Below are 18,980 nucleotides of genomic sequence, written 5' to 3'. Positions count from 1 at the left end.
GAGTTGCCAAGTGTTCCTTAGGTTTTCTGAATTAAATAACCGATTATTTTGTAGCCTGTCTTGTAAAATACAATGCTATGGTTTTGTTTTGTAGTTTTCAAAGCCAGAGTTTGTTGGGATAATTATCAAATAGGAAAGGTAATTACCTGTGGTACTGAAAGCTAATATTGGATACTTAAGTAGTGCCTAAAAAGGAAGTCAGGTGGTTCTGACCATTGTATTTATTTCTTTTACTGGGTGAATTTTAAATTTCAAATAGCATCACAAAGCTGAGGTGCCAAAACCACCTAACCACTTGGGGGTTGGGGGTTGAAAATTGGTTTATTACTTAGGTGGATTGTCTGAAGTTGGTGAATGAATGTTTGTGGGGCTTTAGGGTACCTTAAAAGTAGATTCATTTCTTTGTCAATTTAACAGGTTTGTTGTACAATCACTGGGCCCCAAATTTGACACAGCTTTTTGATTTTTACCTGCCACGCCCCCACACGTCCTATTGCATTGGTACTAAAAATATCATTTTGTCCCTTTAAGCTTTAAAAAAAAAAATCACAGCTGTAGTGAAACTGTTACATAAAAATCATTGGCTACTCATTGGAGATGAGAAAAGTCTTAAAGGAAGTAAGTCAGTTTTTATGAGTGTGCCAAGTATCCCCTGTGAAAACACTTAAGAAAAGCCTTAAGGATGAAGTCCAATTTTCCCATCTAATTTTTCAGTTAAAAAGACGCACCTCTCCTGAGGTGGTCTTTTGTGCTTACTTCTTATCAACTCTGAAGAAATGAGGTGCCACACATCATTCTTTTCTTCTTGCCTTTCAAATGGACTTATTTGCCTGTATATAATCTTTATGTGGTGTGCATTAAAAACCAGTTTCTAGGGGGAAAAAAACCCAATTCTGTTGACTGCATTTGGGATCGCATTTTTAAAACCAACTCCCAAGTTCTTTGGCTTCCAGGAAAAAAAAAATGCCCCTTTCATTAAGAGTTTGGCTCTTCGGATTTTGCTGAGCTTGTGGGCTAGAGCGAGCTCCCTGTCCGTGCACTTGACTGGAATACTGGTGTGTGCTGTCTTTTCTTTTTTAATCAGGTACTTGACTTTTCTTGCCTCTGTTGGAAACTGGAAGAGGGAGCTGTATGTATTGTCCATTATTCTTTGGATGGGATGTCATCACTTAACCTTTTAGATTTGGAGGAGAGTAGAACAGAGAAAGGTACAGGTGCTATTTTTAACAGCTTTTAATAGGACTGTGGATATTAAAACAAATGAAGCTCTCTGCTCTTTGAGGTTGCTTTTGATTGTCTTAAATATTCTCAGTTAGAGGTGACCAATAGGGCGAGGAACAGGGATGATGCCTTAATATTTAAGACAGGGTTTTTAAATTCAGTTCAGAGATACAGTAGCTAACTTGCTAATTCTAAATAATTAAAGATCAGCCAGTGTTCAGTATTTGAAGTGAATGAGACAGGGACAATTCTACTTTTCTCACCGGCTTCTAAGCTGAGACCAGATAAAATCTGTTTGGATTAGGTGTTTTGTTCTAGGGAATGCAGAATGTATCCTTTACACTTCAAGATTATCAAGATTATTTGTGTAGCCTGGTGGCAATTTAAATATAAAAATCTCATGTTTTCCAGTTAAGGAAATTGTTGTAGGAGGCCGCATACCTTTTCTCCATTTTCATGATGGACCTTAAAGGCCATGTTCACATGTGTCAGGTCTGTGGGTAAAGATTTTGTTCCTGTTCCAATAGGCAGGACCAGCATCTTGCCCTTTTTCTGTTGTTGTTAACTTATTTAAACTCTAGTGTAGTGTTGGTTTCAGGAGTGGAACCCAGTAATTCATCACTGACATACCACACCCAGGCTTCTCCCAGCAAGTATCCTCCTTAATGCCCATCACCCATTTAGTCCATCCCCCTACCCACCTCCCCTCCAGCAACCCTCAGTTCTATTGTGTTTCTTAAATTCCATATATGAATGAAATCCCAGGATGTTTGTCTTTCTCTGCCTGACTTATTTCACCCCCAAACCAAATAATTCATTGAAGAAATGGGCAGAAGACATGGATGGACACGTTTCCAAAGAAGACCTCCGGATGGCCAGCCTGCATGTGAAAAGATGCTCAACAGCACTCATCATCAGAGAAATACAAATCTTACTCTCTTTTGACAGGTAGACCTGGCAAGACTATGTGCAGAGGTTTTTGAATAAGGCAGGAGAAAATCAAGTTGTAGTGAAAGAGAGACACATCTACCAGGTTTTCCTGGGAGGTTGCACAAGATCAACTTCTAGATTCCTTTCAGTTTCAAATTTTCTTTGTCTTCACTCCCATTGATTGGTGAGGATTTTACCTTTTTCCTCGTCCTGGCATCAAAACCATAAAACTTTCTGCTTTGTATCCTGCCCGTGATGATTAAATGAGATCATGGAGGGAAAGGGCTTTATATAAACGGCACATTGTTTTTCAGATATGAAATGTTAATGTATCGTGATTACATTACTTATTGTTAAACCTTAAGACCTTAACGACCTCTCACTGGTAAATATCGGGCTAACTTTTAAACTAGTGCCAGGATGTGGAAAGGTTTGGAGCAGTAATCAGCAAGTAGGATGTCACAAGACCGTTGCTTGTTTAATACTTACGAAAATAAACCACCTTTAGATATTTTCATTAATCCATTTGACAAATATTTATGGAACCCCTGCTTTGTGCATGGCCCTGAAAGTCATGGGGGACGAGCTCCCTGCTGAGATCCCCTTGGCTGTGGGACTGCCAGGCACGTGGCTGTAGGGGAGTCTGTGGCAGGACAGGTTGCATAAGGTGCATAGGAGAGGAGACAGCTTCTAATGTGCTCCTTGGCTTTCTCCTAGCTTTCTCATCTTACGTGTCTTTGTTTTCTTGTGAACTAAAATGCAGAGTTAGACTCGAAAATGTGACAATTAGCAGCCATGACTAATCCAGCATTTTTAATGGTCAACCAGTGATCACTGCATTTATATATTGTGTTTGGAATTTAAGGCCAGGGTTCTAGATTTCTTGTAGAGATTGGTGAACCCAGCCTAGTTTTTTGGTCCTAGGCTGTACCTGCCATTAGAAAGATTTATGTGTCAGTGGGGAAGATTGAGAAGGTAGATTGGTTTTTATTCTGTAAATGGTGATGGAACTTGGCCTGACTAACCAACCAAGAACAGGAACTCCTGATGTACTTCAAAGAATGGAGCCTATAGGTTCTAGTAAGTTGTAAATGTGCCCATTTGGAAAAAAAGGTGTGAAGGCACATTAGGATTTTATCTGGTGTTTCATTATGTTTAAAGTGTGCTGCTTTTTAACTCTGAAGGACTCTGAACATAAGCTATGTGTTCGGACTGTGGTCAAATTGACTATAACACACAGGCCAAACATTGTTTAGTCGTAACTGTAATTGGATTAGTCATGTAAATATTCTTTTATTAATCATAAGATTAAAATAATGCAAATGCAGATTAACCATCTGGAGTTGTCTTTGCAAAAATGGTTGAACATCTGTACCATTAAGCAGTAACTCTAAGGTAGAGGCATTAGCTCTGGTTCTGGAGATTCTGTTGCTGCAGTCCTTTGTTGTTTTTTTTTTGTTTGTTGTTTTGTTTTTAAGGTTTATTTTGAGAAAGACCTTGTGAGTGGGGGGGAGGGGCAGAGAAAGAGGAGAGAGCGCCAGTAGGAGACTATGCATCCCAAGCAGGCTCTGCCCTGACATCACAGAGCCTGATGCAGTGCTCGAACCCACGAAGACAAGAGATCATGACCTGAGCCAAAACCAGGAGACAGATGCTTTAATAGTCTGAGCCACCCAAGCACCCCCACTGCTGTGGTGTTAAGTCTTGAAATAGGACTCCTAGGAAAAGACCCACAGGAGAAATGATTGATGCCCTCTGGAAGCCTAAGCCATATGCTTGTTGGCATGGTGGGGGTGTGTGTGGGGAGTTAAGTATGAGTTACGAGGATAAATCAGTTAACATTTACTGAGCACTTACTGTGCGCCAGACAGCGTTATAAGCACTTTCCTGAGAAATGGTATTAAAATGAGTCTCAATAGAGAGGTGGTTTCCCCAGGTTGACACAGGTAGCAAGTAATAGAGCTGGGCTTGCGGACTTCCTCCCAGCTTGGTGTTAAAGCTATTGGGAGATGGTTGAGATTCTTACAATGTTTTTCACGTAAATACTGTGCTGCTGCTTAAGTAAAGGGTAAAACACCAGGAGACTTGAAGAGACTGATTGACATTCTCTTGTTCTCAAGGACTTGGCCCTGCTAAATGGAGTGTTAAGGAGAAGGCTGGATAGAAAGCACTGTGATGTAGGGGGAAGTCGGGGGAGCTCAGTCGAGCATCTGGCTCTTGATTTCAGCTCAGGTCATGATCTCACAGTTTGTGGGATCGAGCCCCTGCAGCATCCCATTCCATGCTGACAGCTCGGAGCCTGTTTCAGATTCTCTCTCTCTCTCTCTCTCTCTCTCTGCCCCTCCCCTGTTTGCATGCGTGTTCTGTTTCTCAAAATAAATACTAAAAATGTGTCCAGAGCTTCCTGCCCCATAGTGTCCTGACTCTGGTCACTGAGGTGACCTTCAGCATCTAATGTTTCATCAAGTGACCACAAATGGATTTCTGGGCAACCCTGTTAGCCCCCTACTGTCACTTCAGGAGCACCTTCTTCCCTGTCACAAGCCCCAGTTCTTTTCTGAAGAGGTCACTGAGATGGAGGAGGTATTTGCCAGTTTATCTGAGGTCCTCTATGCTCCTTTACCAAGTGCTGCCTGGGGAGGGAGGCTGTCCCCAGCAGACCCTAGGCCCCACGTAGCCTCTTGCTTACAGATTTCAGTTGGGCACAGCCCCCTGATATTAAGTATAAAGAATGTATTTGTTTTGTTTGGCTTTGTTTTGAAGAATTTGTGGACTGGAAAGACTTTTAGCGAGTTCTGCTAACTGTCACGGAGAACAAACAGTATTTTTTTCTGATAACTTCTCACAAATTGAATTAACGATGGGCTTCTATTTTCAAGCCTCAGCCCCCTTTCGTTATGCTGTGGCTCTCCCCCTGGCAGCTCCCCAAATGCTTCAAGCGTTTGGATGAGTTTAGGAAGCTCCGTGCTTGTCGACCTTCATTTTCAAGTGTCTGCAAAGTGTTTGAGCACATGGACTTCTAGCGGGGCTGTCTTCAAGGGCGTGTGGCCATGGGGGCTCCATTTAGAAGGGCCCCACGCTTCCTTTAATGCTCTGGGGTTACCATCTTCTTAATTTGTGACGCTTGGCAAACATTTTCATTTTGCACTGGGCCTCACACATGAGGTAGCCACTTCTGACTTCTAGTGCTAACGATGTGTGACTCTCCCTTGAGTGGCCCAGGGTGATGGCTATTCTGTCACCTGCATCAGGGCAGGGTCCCTGACCCTCTTGCCCACCACCAGAATCAAAGAGGAGACTGTGTACCAAGTGTGGTGCGGAGTGTTTCACTCTTGTCACCTGACTTAATCTCCCCATCAGTCCTGTTGATCAGATGCTACCATCTTACAAAAACACTGCTTTAGGAAAGAGGGAACTTGAAGTTCAGGACGGTGGCATCTTGGCCCGTGGAGTGTTAGTTAGCCAGTGAGTCTGGCTTGGCGGATTCCAAGCCCATGCTTAGAAGCCCTTAGGACCGCCCACCTAATAATAGTTGTCGAGAGGATGAGAGGGGCAGCATGAATCATAGACACAGTGCTGGCGATTGAGGGCTCACTTGATTGTGGTCACTTGGTTTCTCGGGAGAAGCCCTCCCAGGAGTTCAGGGATAGCCCAGTTCCTGCTGGGGCAACTGCCTGAGTTTGTGCCTTGGGGTGACAAGGCCTTCATTTGTTTATCCATTTTCCTCTCCTCTTTTGCATAAAGGTTGGCGTTCTGCTTTTTGGCTCACAGCCACGTTACAACTACATGGTTTTGAGAGGAACTATTTGAAAACTTGGATTTGCAGAATGGTCTATTTATCAGGTTCCTTTGTACCTAGATTTGCTGAGCACTGCTCTGACCTCTGGACTGCTCCTCTCAGGGTTGAGGACTTATCTCCTAGTAATTGTGTCCGTGTCTCCCCAAGAGGGATTCCTGGGGGTTTTTCAACAGCGTTAGCTGCCTCTCTAGCCTCACTCTTGGGGAAAGTGGATGACCGTCCAGAGTCTTCCCTGGACCATCGATGGAGGCACAGAAGGACTATACCTGTTCCTAATCAGTCCCCTGATCATGGAGTCAGGAACTAAAACAAAATACAACCCTTTCAGAGTTTTACTTTTAATACAAATATTCTGAGTACAAGTATTCAGGAAAATAAAGAAAGCAATACAACCTCCTTCTGTGTACCTACTTCTCTGATTAACAGTTGTTACCATCTTGTGATTTTTGACTTCAAAACTCTGCTTTAAAAAACAAAAAAACTCTAAGGCTAGAGCTAAAGCTTGCTGCTCCCATTTCTCTGTGCCGGTTAGTGGGTTTCATTCTCAAGCATTCTGTTTTTTTCCTTTTCTATACTTGCATGTACGTATAATGAATATACTAACTATGTGGTGAATGTAATTTTACAGCAATGGTAACATACCACCCTTTTTGAAACATGTTTTCTGTTTTCAAGATCAATAAATGTTGCTTGCATGTATCAGTAGATACTTGGTTTTTCATATTTCTGGTTTGGATATGACATTCATGCTTCTATATGGAGAGATCTTATTTAGATTTTGTGAGAAGCTCAGGAGAATAGGTGTTGGTTTGGAGGCGTGGTTTGTATATGTTTACTTGTTAGTATTACACAATTAATCCTATAAAGCTTGCACTTCAGTATTGGGGTTCCTATCTTAGAGTTGATAATCATTTTGTATTCCTACTAATATATGTATATCTACATACACATATTCTTGCCTATGTAAGGATGTGGATTGTTTTGGTAACATATTTATTATTTTTTTTTTATTTTTATTAAAAAAATTTTTTTTTTCAACGTTTATTTATTTTTGGGACAGAGAGAGACAGAGCATGACCGGGGGAGGAGCAGAGAGAGAGGGAGACACAGAATCGGAAACAGGCTCCAGGCTCTGAGCCATCAGCCCAGAGCCTGATGCGGGGCTCGAACTCATGGACCGCGAGATCGTGACCTGGCTGAAGTCGGACGCTTAACCGACTGCGCCACCCAGGCGCCCCAACATATTTATTATTAAAGTAAATGGAAATTCGGAAAGCACGATGGGGACAAAGTTGTAATCCAGTAACCCACGAAGAGCCAGTTAACATTTTCAACCCTGCATCGTAATGAAGGGAGTTTTATATAACCTGCTTTTTACATCTATGAATATTTAAAATTTAAGTTTCTCTCCTCATTGATCTTCTGCATTATAATACTGACCATAATTTTCTTAACTAATCACCTTTCCATTGAATATTTTATATTCCAATTTGGGCTGTTATAAATAACACTGAATTGAACATTCTGCATAAATTCCTGATTATTCTATGCCAGTATATTGTCAGGAGTTGTAGTTCTGTGGTATTTAAATACATCTTAGTATGAAAAGGGGTTCCAGTGCCAAGGAAGTTTAAAAACTGGGCCAAAGTTAAACAAGTTTCTTTATTGCACAGCCTTTAATATGTGGATGTACCTGGTGAATCTCTAAAAGGGATTGATACATCCAGTGTTTCTATTCTGGGGTATTTTTGTTTTATGATCAAGTTCTGGAAGTAGATTTGTAGGGTCAAAAGGTACCTGCGTTTTAAAGCTCTTGACACTGATTAAATAAGTTAATATTTGTAATGTACTTAGAACAGCGTCTGGTTATAATCAGCCAGTGTTTAAGTCAAAGCTGTGTAATAAAGTTAGTGATAATGATGATGATTATTGGTAATTTACTCTCAGATTCTGCAGGAAGTGCTTACTATGGGATTCTACTGTTCCTTTAGACTTTTCTCCAACCCTGAGAGGTGTAGGAATGTTTGTTCCTGTCTTGTGGTTGGGGAAACTGAGGGTCAGGAGGAGTGGAGTAATCACAGTTGCCTCGGTTGTTATAAGGGTTGGTGACATGTCCGTGATCTTAAACTGTACCTATCCTTGCAGCAGAGAAGAAAAGAACCTTGAAGTTGTGTATTTGATTCCTAGGTATTCCTCCTATTACCTGTGTGATCTAAGGTGTTTTCCAAATCTCAGTCCATAGCAAAATAGAAAAATCAGGAAAGTGTTGCAAAATAATTACAAATTTACAGACTTAAATTTGCAATATTGTTCCAACTTTTTGTAGGTATTAGAATCTGTCTATTCTGAAATGATAGTGAATGATAGTGTCTCTCTCAATGTCATTACCTAGCAGAATAAAAAGATGATATTCTTACATTCTCCAGGTTTTCTTTTTTTTTTTTTTTTTTTTTTTTTTGTATGGATGTAAGTATATATTTAGAATGTACTTATTTCTAAAACCCCAAATACCGGGAACCTAATCTAAGACAAATCACTCCAAACTACAATTTTCTCCTTTGCAAGATTCAGACAGCATGAGAGCTTGCCTCTGCGATAACAACATAATGAAACTGTAAAGTTCTTAAAAAAAAAAAAAAAATCACCTTAGATTTTTTTGAACTGATTGGTGTGAGTCCATGGGACTCAATGTAATGGCATCGATAGAAGGAGGGGTAGGCAAGTGTAGATAAAGTGAGCCTCTATGTATGTCCTTGATTTCTCCCACCTCCTGCCCCTCATCAGTGACATCTTGGAGAGTTTTCTTCAAAACTGGCAGTGTACAATTTTTGTGGCGTTAACTAAACATTGTGTAGGAACACGTTGTGTACTCTTTAAGAGCTAGACATCAAAAAGTTGTCCTTGACCTTGGATAAAACTTTTTTTTTTGTTTTTGGTTTCTTTTGCAAAAAGAAAAATCCCAAAAAGAGTGTTGATTTTTTTTTTTTAAACTATCATTTTTTTTTTTTTTACTCCCTCCTTCCCTCCTATTCTGATTCAGAGTTTTTAAGACCGCATTTGTGACTAGTAAACGATCTTATTTACAAAACTTAGGGCTTTTTTGAGGGCTGAATGAGATAATGAATACATTGTACTACTTGAACACAGGTGCATGCTAGCTTTATAGAATACCTTATTTCTAATTTTCATTCACTCAATTTAATTGTGCACTTTACTGTAAGTGATGCCTCAAGTCTAGATAAATGTATATGTACCTGAATCTTGGTATCATCCCCAAAGAGAGATGTAAAACATTTCCAGTACTCCAGAAGGCTCTCTTGTGTCCCTTGCCAGGCAGCACTGACATACATTAGTTTTGCCTGATTTTGAACTTGACATAAATGGAGTCAAAATATACTTACGACTTCTTTCAGCATGCCTACAATTCATCCTTCTTGCATTAATCAGCAATTTATTTTTCATTGCAATGTAATTATGAGTCTATCTGTTGTATTGTTGGGCATTTAGACCCTTCTCAGTTGGTATTGGAACCTGGTCCAAACATTCTAGCACATACTTTTGGTGGCAATATTAATTTCTTTTGGGTACGGTGGAATTTCAGGTTCGTTGGGTATATCTATGTTTAGGTTTACTAAAAACTGCAAAACACTTTTCCAAAGTGGTTGTACCAATTAGATTTCTACCAGTATAAGAGTTCCAGTTATTTTATGTCTTCACCTATACTTCTTGTATTGTCCGTCCTTCTGTCTACCTGTTCCGACGGCTATGTACTCCAGAGAAATTTAAAGTTGTCCGAAGCTGCCTTTTTTTTTTTTTTTTTAACTTGAAGAAGTTCCTGGCCGTATTCTGAAATTCCTGCACTATTCAGCTGTGTGGTTCACTTAAATTCTGACATGCTGAAGTGGTACCATGGGAGTTAATTGACCTGATTTTGTTCCTGGCTTTGCCACCAACCAGATGTGGAGGTTTGGGCAAACCAGTCAGTCTCATTAACTTGTTTCTTCATCTATAAAAAGATGGGATTAATTAGGTGACCTCAAATGTTTATTTCATTTCAAAAGTTTTTAGTCCTTCGATATCCTTCCTGGAATAGTGATCTCTCCCCTTCTTCTAATTTTACTTAAGGGATAAATTGCATCAGGGCAACTCTGTCAGTCATTCACTCAAACAACTCCAATTTTTATGAGCCTTTGATGTTCCGATGTGGCCCTGGCACTAGGGATATACATGTGAGTGAGACATTGGCCTGTTGTCAGGGAACTTCCACTCTTGAAGGCGAAAAATAAGCAATTACATCTTGGAATGGCCTATTCCACTTAGAAGAAAACAAAGGTAACTGAGGGAGCCTATGAAAGGAAACTTGAGGGCCTAAAAGAGCTTCCCAAAGGAGTCATTCTTAATCTGCAGTGTTGAAGGCAAGTTGGCTCAGTGACGGGCAGGGCTGGGCAGAAGGAACAGCCTGTGCACTGACTCGGGGGTAAGTAACCCCATCACTTCAGGGAGCTCCCAGGGCTCAGTGTGACTAGGGCAGAGGTGAGAGCAGTGGCTCCACATGAAGTTGCAGAGCCCAGCTGGGGTCACCTCAGGGGAACCTTCAAAGTTTGCCTGGAGTGACCTGGTCAGATCTTCCTGCACTGTGAAGGATCGGAAAGGGAGGCCAGACCGGAGCAAGAAGCCCAGTTAGGAAGATGCCATCCTGATCCTGGAATGAAATGATGGTATTCACAACCAGGTAGGAGCAGGAGGGATGCCCAAAAGTAGATGTTTCTAAGGATTGTCGGAATTTCGTAATTGGATGTAGAAGATGAGAGCAAAGATTTTAGCGCTTTTGGTTTGAGCACTGTTCTGGTTATCCATTAGTGAGCTAACGAACCATCTTAAGAGTGGCTTCAGACAGTAACAACTTATTTCACTCCTGAATCGGGAGGTAACTTGGGTTCAGCTAGGCTGTTGTTGCTAAGGAGCCCTTTTGAAGTCACAGTCACATGGTGGCTGGGGTCACCTCAAGTCTTCATATACTTGTCTGGCATTTGTGCTTGGGAATCCCCAAATAGCTGGGTGCCGGGGGACTGTGGCCTCCTGGGGCATCTCTCTTCACGTGGTCTTCCTATAGGCTGCATCGGGGTGACTGGACTTCTCCCATCCAGGCTAAAGACTCACAGAGCATGTACCAAGAGAAACTGGCAGAACTTGAACTCTGGTCTGGCTAACATCTGACCTCCCAGTCTTCACTACTTAAATGATACCTGAAGCCACAGCCATGAACAAGCTCACCCAGGGAGGATTGTGTAGAGTGCGAAGAGAAGAATCCCGAGGAAGCCCAGTGCCTCAGTTAATGCTGGCACATAGCGGGCATTCCCTTTTTTGTGTGGGATCAGAAAAAAGGAAAGGAGCCAGAGAAAGAGGCTAAGAGAGGACTGGAAGATTGAAAGGAAGCCTGGGGAGTGGAGTCAGGCTGAGAAGGGAGACTTTCCAGAAGGAAGAAGTGGCCAGTGGTGTTCAGTATTGCCCAGAGATCATGGAAATAAGGACTGAAGAGTGGCCGCTGGATTTGCATCAGGGTTGACCTGGGCCAGGGCACACTCGGGCCTAGTGGAAGGTCAGAAGAGGACACTGCTGCAGTTAAGTCTGTCAAGGAATGGTACCGTGAAAGGGCAGACACCAGAGCCGGAACTGGAGGAGTGGCTTTCCTCTTTACATGGGACCCAACTTGAGACAGCTAAATGCTGGTGAAGTAAAAGAGAAGGTCACTTTGCTGATGGTGACTGAAATATGGTGGGGTAGGGGTTTGAGCTGAGTGGGGTTGAAACTTCAGTGAAGTATGAGGCGGAGTGATGACCAGGGATCCCAAAGTGTTGGTTGCTGCAGACTGTTGACGTCGAAAGCCATGACTGAATGACCCAAATATGTAGGGTGGTGGAATTTTTTTTCTTCCATTTTCTATAGCTGTTTGGGTGTAGGTTTCAAGAGGTAGGCACTTAGATTAAGGTTTAGGATTTTTCCAGCGTGAGTCAATGGGTGGATAACGGGATAGAGGAATTTAGGACCATGGCAAGACAATGGTTGATGCCATAGACCGTGAGCTGAGTTACTGAAAGGAGGGCAAACAGGAAGTAAAGGATGTGCAAGGAACTGGTATCTTGAGGCTGAATAATATGTTTCATTGGGAGTTCAATGTGGTCCGACAAAAGGGCCTACAAACTTAAGATCACAGAGGTAGAGCTGTTCCCGGAGAGGAAGCTCTTGTGTGGCTGTGGTTGGTCAGCAGCAGAAAAGATGGAAGGGTTGGGGAAGAAGAAAGACAGCCGTGGTGTTGGATGGAGCATGCTCACGGAAGGCCAGGTCATCAGGAACGTGGCGGGGCTCCGAGTGAGAGGCTGATCAAGATTCCGAAATGCTCAGTGAATGAGGTGAAGCTCCCTCAATGTCCTTGGCAAGGAGTAGTAGAGCTAGATGCTAGAACTCCTCACCCTGAGTCTTGAGGAGTAGGACTGGTCTGGAGATCCTCGAGGATCTCCCAGGAATCGAGTTGGGCCACACAGTGGACGGGACATTTCACAAAGCTCTTGCAGGTGGAGGGGAGTTTCATGGTTTAGTGCTGCTCATTCTATCATTTTAACTGCCGGGTAAGCTGCCTGACTCCACCTTCACTGGATCTTTGGCAAGTTCCTTCTCAGTGCTTCGCTTTATTCCATTTGCAAAGTGGAGGATAGTAAGAATAACTCCTTGGGTTTGGTGAGGATCAACCGAAATAATGTACTCTAGAACAGTGCCAGACACCCCTCCTCCGTGGCTTCCTCTTACTCCCCGTCCTAGCAGAAAATACCTGCCAATATCAACAGGTGTGGTTTTTTTTTTTAATTGAAGTATAATTGGCATATAACCTTATGTTCGTAACAGGTGTACAGCACAATGATATTCGTATAAACTGCAAAATGAAACCAAAATAAGTCTAGTTAATATTCTTCACCATATAGTTACATTTTTTTTCTTGTGATAACATCTTAGATCTACAATCTTTCAAATATGCAATAGTGTCCTCAACTAAAGTCACCATGCTGTACATTCATCCCTAGGACTTTTTTTTTTTTTTTTAATGTTTATTGTTCAGAGAGAATGAGAGAGATACAGATACACAGAATCTGAAAGAGGCTCCAGGCTCTGAGCTGTCAGCACAGAGTACAATGTGGGGCTCAAACTCGCGAACCGTGAGATCATGACCTGAGCCAAAGTCAGACACTTAACCGACTGAGCCACCTGGGCACCCTAGGACTTTTTATAACAAAGTTTTTATCTTTTGACTCCTTTGACCCATTTTGCCACCTTCCAAACCCTGCGTCTGGCAACCACCATTCTCGTCTATGTATCCATGAGCTTGTTTTTGCCTTTTTTGCATCCGCATAAGTGAACTCATGCCATAGTTACCTTTCTCTGACTTATTTCACTAAGTGCCTGCCAACCGTGAAGGTGATGCTTTCTAAGGGCCCTGTGAGGTAGATACTTACATCAGCTTTGTTTTTCAGATGTTAAAACTGAGACCTAGAAAGGTTAATCAACTTAAGGAAATGTACCACGGGAGAAGGCTCTCTGGAAAGACTGGGGAGGAGGGACTGGCGTGAGCCTGGCTTGTTGGAGAGAAGGCACGGAGCAGTGTGGGGTGAGGGTAACTGTAGTGTGAAAGATGATGGAATCAGATAGGAGCTTTCCTCCCCGAAACTAGCTCTGGCAGTTCTCTGGTTAGGGAGTTCGGGGAAGGTGAAATCCAAGCTAGTTGTGCTGTGGAGGGGCTCCTAGTTTAGACGAAGAAACCCATAGCTCAATTACTTGATTCTTAAGACTCTCTGCCTGCTCTTCTCTAAGAGGTGTTGAGCTTCCAAGGGAGGAGACTGGACTCTCGAGACTCGGTCGTTGTATCTGTCACACAAGCCACATCTCCCTGGAGGACTCCCAGGGTTGGGGTCCCTGTCGGCACCAGACTCCCAGGGCGGAGAACTGGTGGTTTGAGCATGGGGTTCAGAAGTTGTTGAAGATGGCCCAGGCTGGGGCCTTTGAACTGGACTGAAAGTTAGTCTCAGGCGGCTTGCGGGGCCGGGAGTTTTTCTTAAGGCAGCCCGAGAGGTTAGTGTGCCTGTGCTGTGTCTGGGACTGCTGCTTAGTAATCTGGATGTTTTGTTAATAAAGCTGATATGGCCTGTGTGATCCTGACTTGTACCTATTTAAAACGGTCAGAACTATTTGCAGAAATAGTTTTTGGTTGGAGAATGGCCCTTTTCTCTCCTGTCTCCTTTCAGTCTTTCCTTCTTCCAGCCCTTCACTATGAAAACTGAACTGAGTCTCCTTCCAGGGCTGCTCTTGGCGCCGCCTTAGACAGTTCCACATAGTGGGCACTGCAGAAGTGCTTGGCCAAGGGAGCAGGCGTGGCTAGGATCCGGCTCCTGCTCAGCCGGCTGAGGTACCCATTGTGCACTGGCACAGAGGTGCTAGTGGGCTGGCCGTGGCCCTGCCTCAGGCCTCCGTTCCCGTATGTGTCACAGAGCAAAGCACGGTGTGGCACGGTGCAGGGCTGGGTTGTGGGCCTGCTTGTATTTCCAGAGCCTGGCACAGGTACACCAGACAGCTGCGAAGTCTGTGGTTGGGCCGAGAGGCTGCACGGAGGATGCTTAAGGGCACGGACCTTGGAGCCACACTGCCTGCATTCACGTTATGGTTGCCACTTACCTGCTGTGCAGTCTCTGTGCCTCAGGTTCTTCATCTACAGAATGGGCACAATCGCAGTACCTACATCAGAGTTGAGTTAGAATATAGGAAGCACTGAAAAGAGGGCCTAGTCTCTCTAGCACTGTTAAAGTACTGTCAAAGAACTGCTCTGCTGTTATTGGGCTGGGACTTTGTATACGAAGCAAGGACTTTGCGCGGCCCACCGCTGAAAAACTTCTAGTCTGGTTACGTTCGTTTTTCTCCAATGCCAGCTTCTCAAAACTCTTCTTGCCTCCGCCGAATGAACGTAGTACAGAGTAACTGGGTTAAAGAGATTGCAGCCACTTGGTACTTCTGTAAGTGGCAGCTATTTATGATTTGCAGAGGTGAAAGGTCCTGGCGTGACCCACGGTGGCCCGCACCTCTCTGCAGCTCTGCTCCGAGCTGCTACCAGAACTTGTCTAAAGGAGACCACTCCCTTTCAACTTAGCAGGCATATTTTCTGAGGTCCTTCTCTACAATTCTGGTTTGATTCCAACAAAAGGGGAGAATTCCAAACAGTTTGACTTTCTGCTTGGCAACACTGTTCCCCCTAGCTTGTGCTTGCTTGGCCATCTCTTCTATCCCTCCCTCGCTTAGAAATGTTTCCGGAGAGGCAGTGTGTCGTAGAGGACAGAGGACTGGGCTGATTTTTTGGATGCTGTTGCTGTTTTGTTTCATCTTGAATTTTTTCTTCCTTTTCCTTTCCTTCTCCTCTCCTTCTCCTCCCCCCTTTCTTCTCCTCCCCCCTTTCTTCTCCTCCCCCCTTTCTTCTCCTCCCCCCTTTCTTCTCCTCCCCCCTTTCTTCTCCTCCCCCCTTTCTTCTCCCTTCTCCTCCCCCTTTTCTTTTGCTGCTGGTTCTTTTTTCAAGTCCCTGTGCTGAGTGTAGAAAACCTCATAGGATTGTTGAATTTCTGTTCTGTTTTGTATAAAAACATTGTACATCTACATAGTTCATCAATAGAATTTCTTAGTGTAACAAATTTCCCTGTGATTTGTTGGGTTTTCAAGATGTGTGTTTTAAAGACTTGGTCATTTACATTGGATTGTTTAACCATTCCTGGGTTTCCTTTGCATTTCCTGAGTTTTTCAGGGCTCCTACTGACCTGACCATGGCCTGTCGGCAGGATCGCCTCTTGAGCCTGAGGTGGAACTTTTCTCTATTTCTGTGGACTCAGGCTGACATTTTTCTGTAGCCTCAATGTGGAGCCAATAGATTCTTGTGCTAGTGATATTTTAGTTTTCCCCAAATACGTCTTGATTTGGGGAGAACGCCTAACTCTTTTGGTTATCTTTGGAAGCACTCAGGTGAATATTTTCCATTCCTTAGTGCTTATAGTTTTATCATAATTATGTGAGGTTAATATTCTTCTTAAATTGTTGAAAAAAAAAACCTGACTTGGAGTCAAAAGAAAAATTTTACTATGTTAAGAATAGATCTTCAGTTGCTAATTTTAAAACTCTTCAAATTAGATTCTTTGTTCCATAGGAGGACACCAGTGTAATGAAACAAGTTGCTAAAAAAGTCAAAATTAGAGTTGTGTAGGAAGTGATGCATATTTTAATTCTTTATTCAAAGATCTTGAAAACAACAAAAATGGATGATTATGAAGAAATGATGGAGATGAAGCATCAAGATCTCACAGGCTCATTGATGGTTTGATTCTCTCTGTTTTATGCTACTTTTCTTGGTTTCAAATTTTTACTTCTAGTTAGTTAACAGACAGTATAATAGTGGTTTCAGGAGTAGAATTTAGTGATGCATCACTTACATGGAACACTCTGTGCTCATCTCGTCTGTTTTAAAGCAATTCTCTTCCATTTCCTGAATCCAGAGTGCTGAGTTTTTCTCAATTGCTTAATAAAGGTTATTTATCCCAATTGCTTTTTATATTGCGGTGAGTGATATTAAAACAGCAGCAACAAATGAATATTCTAAGGGTGGGTGTGGGTAGCTTTTTCCTAGGTATTCAAAATTAACATGGTCTTTTACAAAACAACATTTTATTCAGTGTCCATTTGCTTGAAATGGAGCAGTGACTTCACATCCTGGTTTTGAATGCAGGTGCACAGCCCTGTATTCAGATACTGAGCTACAATAAGAAAAGGTTCTGTTATGTTTTAAAATATTCCATGAAGGGAACACCTGGGGGGCTCAGTCAGTTGAATGTCCCACTTTGGCTTGGGTCATGATCGTGTGGTTAGTGAGTTTGAGCCCCGCATCCGGCTTGCTTGCCTCTGTCAGGAGACTGCTTTAGATCCTCTGCCCACCCACACCTCCCCCCCCTCCCCCCCCCCCCAGCTCCCTGCTGGGCCTCAAAAATGAACATTTAAAAAAGATTCCTTCAAGGATACATGTCACATTAGTTTTGGGAGAAGAAAAATCCTATGCTTCTTTCCTACCAACCTCTCCCCTCCTATCTAACATTCCTCACTCAAAGGCTTATTGAGACTTATTGTTTGGTAGGTACTTGGGCATCATAGGTACCACAGGGATAACTGTATCTATTGAACTATCTATAGCCTATAACATCAGCTATACTACAGTTCTTCGCTTGTGGGGAAAGCTCTGGTTGGTGGGGTAGAACAGTGTGGACAACCTTTTTCTGGTAAGGGCCAGCTAATAAATATTTTAGGCTTTGCAAGCTATACAGTCTGTGTCTTCACTATTCAACTCTGCTATGGTAGCACTAAAACAGCCAGAGATAACGCATAAATAGTTGGATGTGGCTGTGATCCAATAAAGTTTTATTTATTTATCTACTTATTTTTAATATGAAATTTATTGTCAAATTGGTTTCCATACAACACCCAGTGCTCATCCCAGCAGGTGCCCTCCTCAGTGCCCATCACCCACTAAACTTTTATTTTTAAAAACAGGCAGTGGGCCAGATTCAGCCCATAGATAATAGTTTGCCTGTGTCTGGGCTGGTAGAGTAAGATTTATTTACCTCCTTGAAGAGAGGTAGTATTTCATGATAGTTTTTCATTGGCATCAGAATTTTGGTTTTTGTACTTGCGGGATACCTTTGGATGGAGACCATATGATCAGTGGCTTCCTTTACTTGAAGGATGTAAACTGTTTCCTGTGCATCTTCAGAGGCAGACTATAATAGGGTCAGAGTTTATAGGAAGTCCGGTATTGGTTCAGGGTGAGGAACTTTCTTGAAAGGTTTACTCTTGCCATGAATAGGCAAAGCCAAAGCAGAAGCTGCTTCCTACCTGTTCAGGACATTATAGAAGGGGTTCTTGCATTGAGTGAGAAAGTAGACTCAAGATTTCTTTCACCTTTTCCCCTACTTACCGGTTGGTCCTAATGTGAGACCATCTCTCTGCTTTACCATGAGTTATTTAAAAATCATTGTGGTGTTGAGGATTTCAGAGGTTTCTTTTCACTTAAACGATGGAATTCTTTCTTTCCAGTTTTATACAGAACTCCGATATATAAAAGAAATGATGTTTCATTATACGTGATTTTTATAAACATCCTTGTTTATATTTACTTAGAGTAGATCAGGACAATGAAGCTGTTTTTGATAAACACAAAACTGAATTTAGATTTAGATGATTTTAACTTAGATCCATTTATTTTTTTATTTTTTATTTTTTTTTAAATTTTTTTTTCAACGTTTATTTATTTTTGGGACAGAGAGAGACAGAGCATGAAGGGGCGAGGGGCAGAGAGAGAGGGAGACACAGAATCGGAAACAGGCTCCAGGCTCTGAGCCATCAGCCCAGAGCCCGACGCCAGGCTCGAACTCACGGACCGCAAGATCGTGACCTGGCTGAAGTCGGACACTTAACCAACTGCGCCACCCAGGCGCCCCTAACTTAGATCCATTTAGATAGATGAGAACTGAAGGGTCATCTTCCAAGTTCATTTGGTATTGCATTTATTTTTTGTGATATTAAGGGAAAATAGGATTTAATGGAGTCCTATTTATAGATGTTAAAGTAATTTCATCTTAAATCTTCCACGAGAAGGAAGAATATAGGTTTTGTTCTGAGACTTGACCCACCCCTCCAAAACCCTATTACTCTGGCAGCACGGGGGTGGGTGATGGGGTGTGAACTGTAAAAGTTCATGTACAGTACATTTGAGTAGGTTCTTCTTCATTTCAGTCTCTAATAAAAATTCAGTTCTCTTCACAAAATACTTCTTGAATATCCAGCTGCCTCTTTGGAACCTTGTTGGGGGTATAGTTTGAAAACCACTGGTTTACAATCAGACCGAGGTGGAAATCTAAGTTCCGTCCCTTAGCAGCCATGAGCTTGTAACTAATTCTGTGTTTCA

The 18,980-nt window shown here is 42.5% G+C and overlaps 1 protein-coding gene across 4 annotated transcripts in view; it reads left to right on the top strand.

The window, feature by feature from the left end:
• Positions 1 to 18,980, top strand: part of ARL15 (ARF like GTPase 15) — a 409,325-nt gene that overhangs the window by 1,515 nt on the left and 388,830 nt on the right. For 3 of the 4 annotated variants that reach the window (XM_040496891.1, XM_040496899.1, XM_040496895.1), the window contains exon 2: positions 16,266 to 16,343. The exons of the other annotated variant lie outside the window; for it this stretch is intronic. In XM_040496891.1, coding sequence (XP_040352825.1) covers positions 16,266 to 16,343 — 78 coding nt within the window. The remainder of the gene's footprint in view (positions 1 to 16,265; positions 16,344 to 18,980) is intronic. 4 annotated transcript variants of the gene reach the window in all.

The sequence above is a fragment of the Herpailurus yagouaroundi genome, unplaced genomic scaffold (genome assembly GCF_014898765.1).
Source record: "Herpailurus yagouaroundi ecotype Mexico unplaced genomic scaffold, PumYag 29, whole genome shotgun sequence".
NCBI lineage: Eukaryota > Metazoa > Chordata > Mammalia > Carnivora > Felidae > Herpailurus > Herpailurus yagouaroundi.
This window is presented reverse-complemented; position numbering and strand designations above follow the sequence as displayed.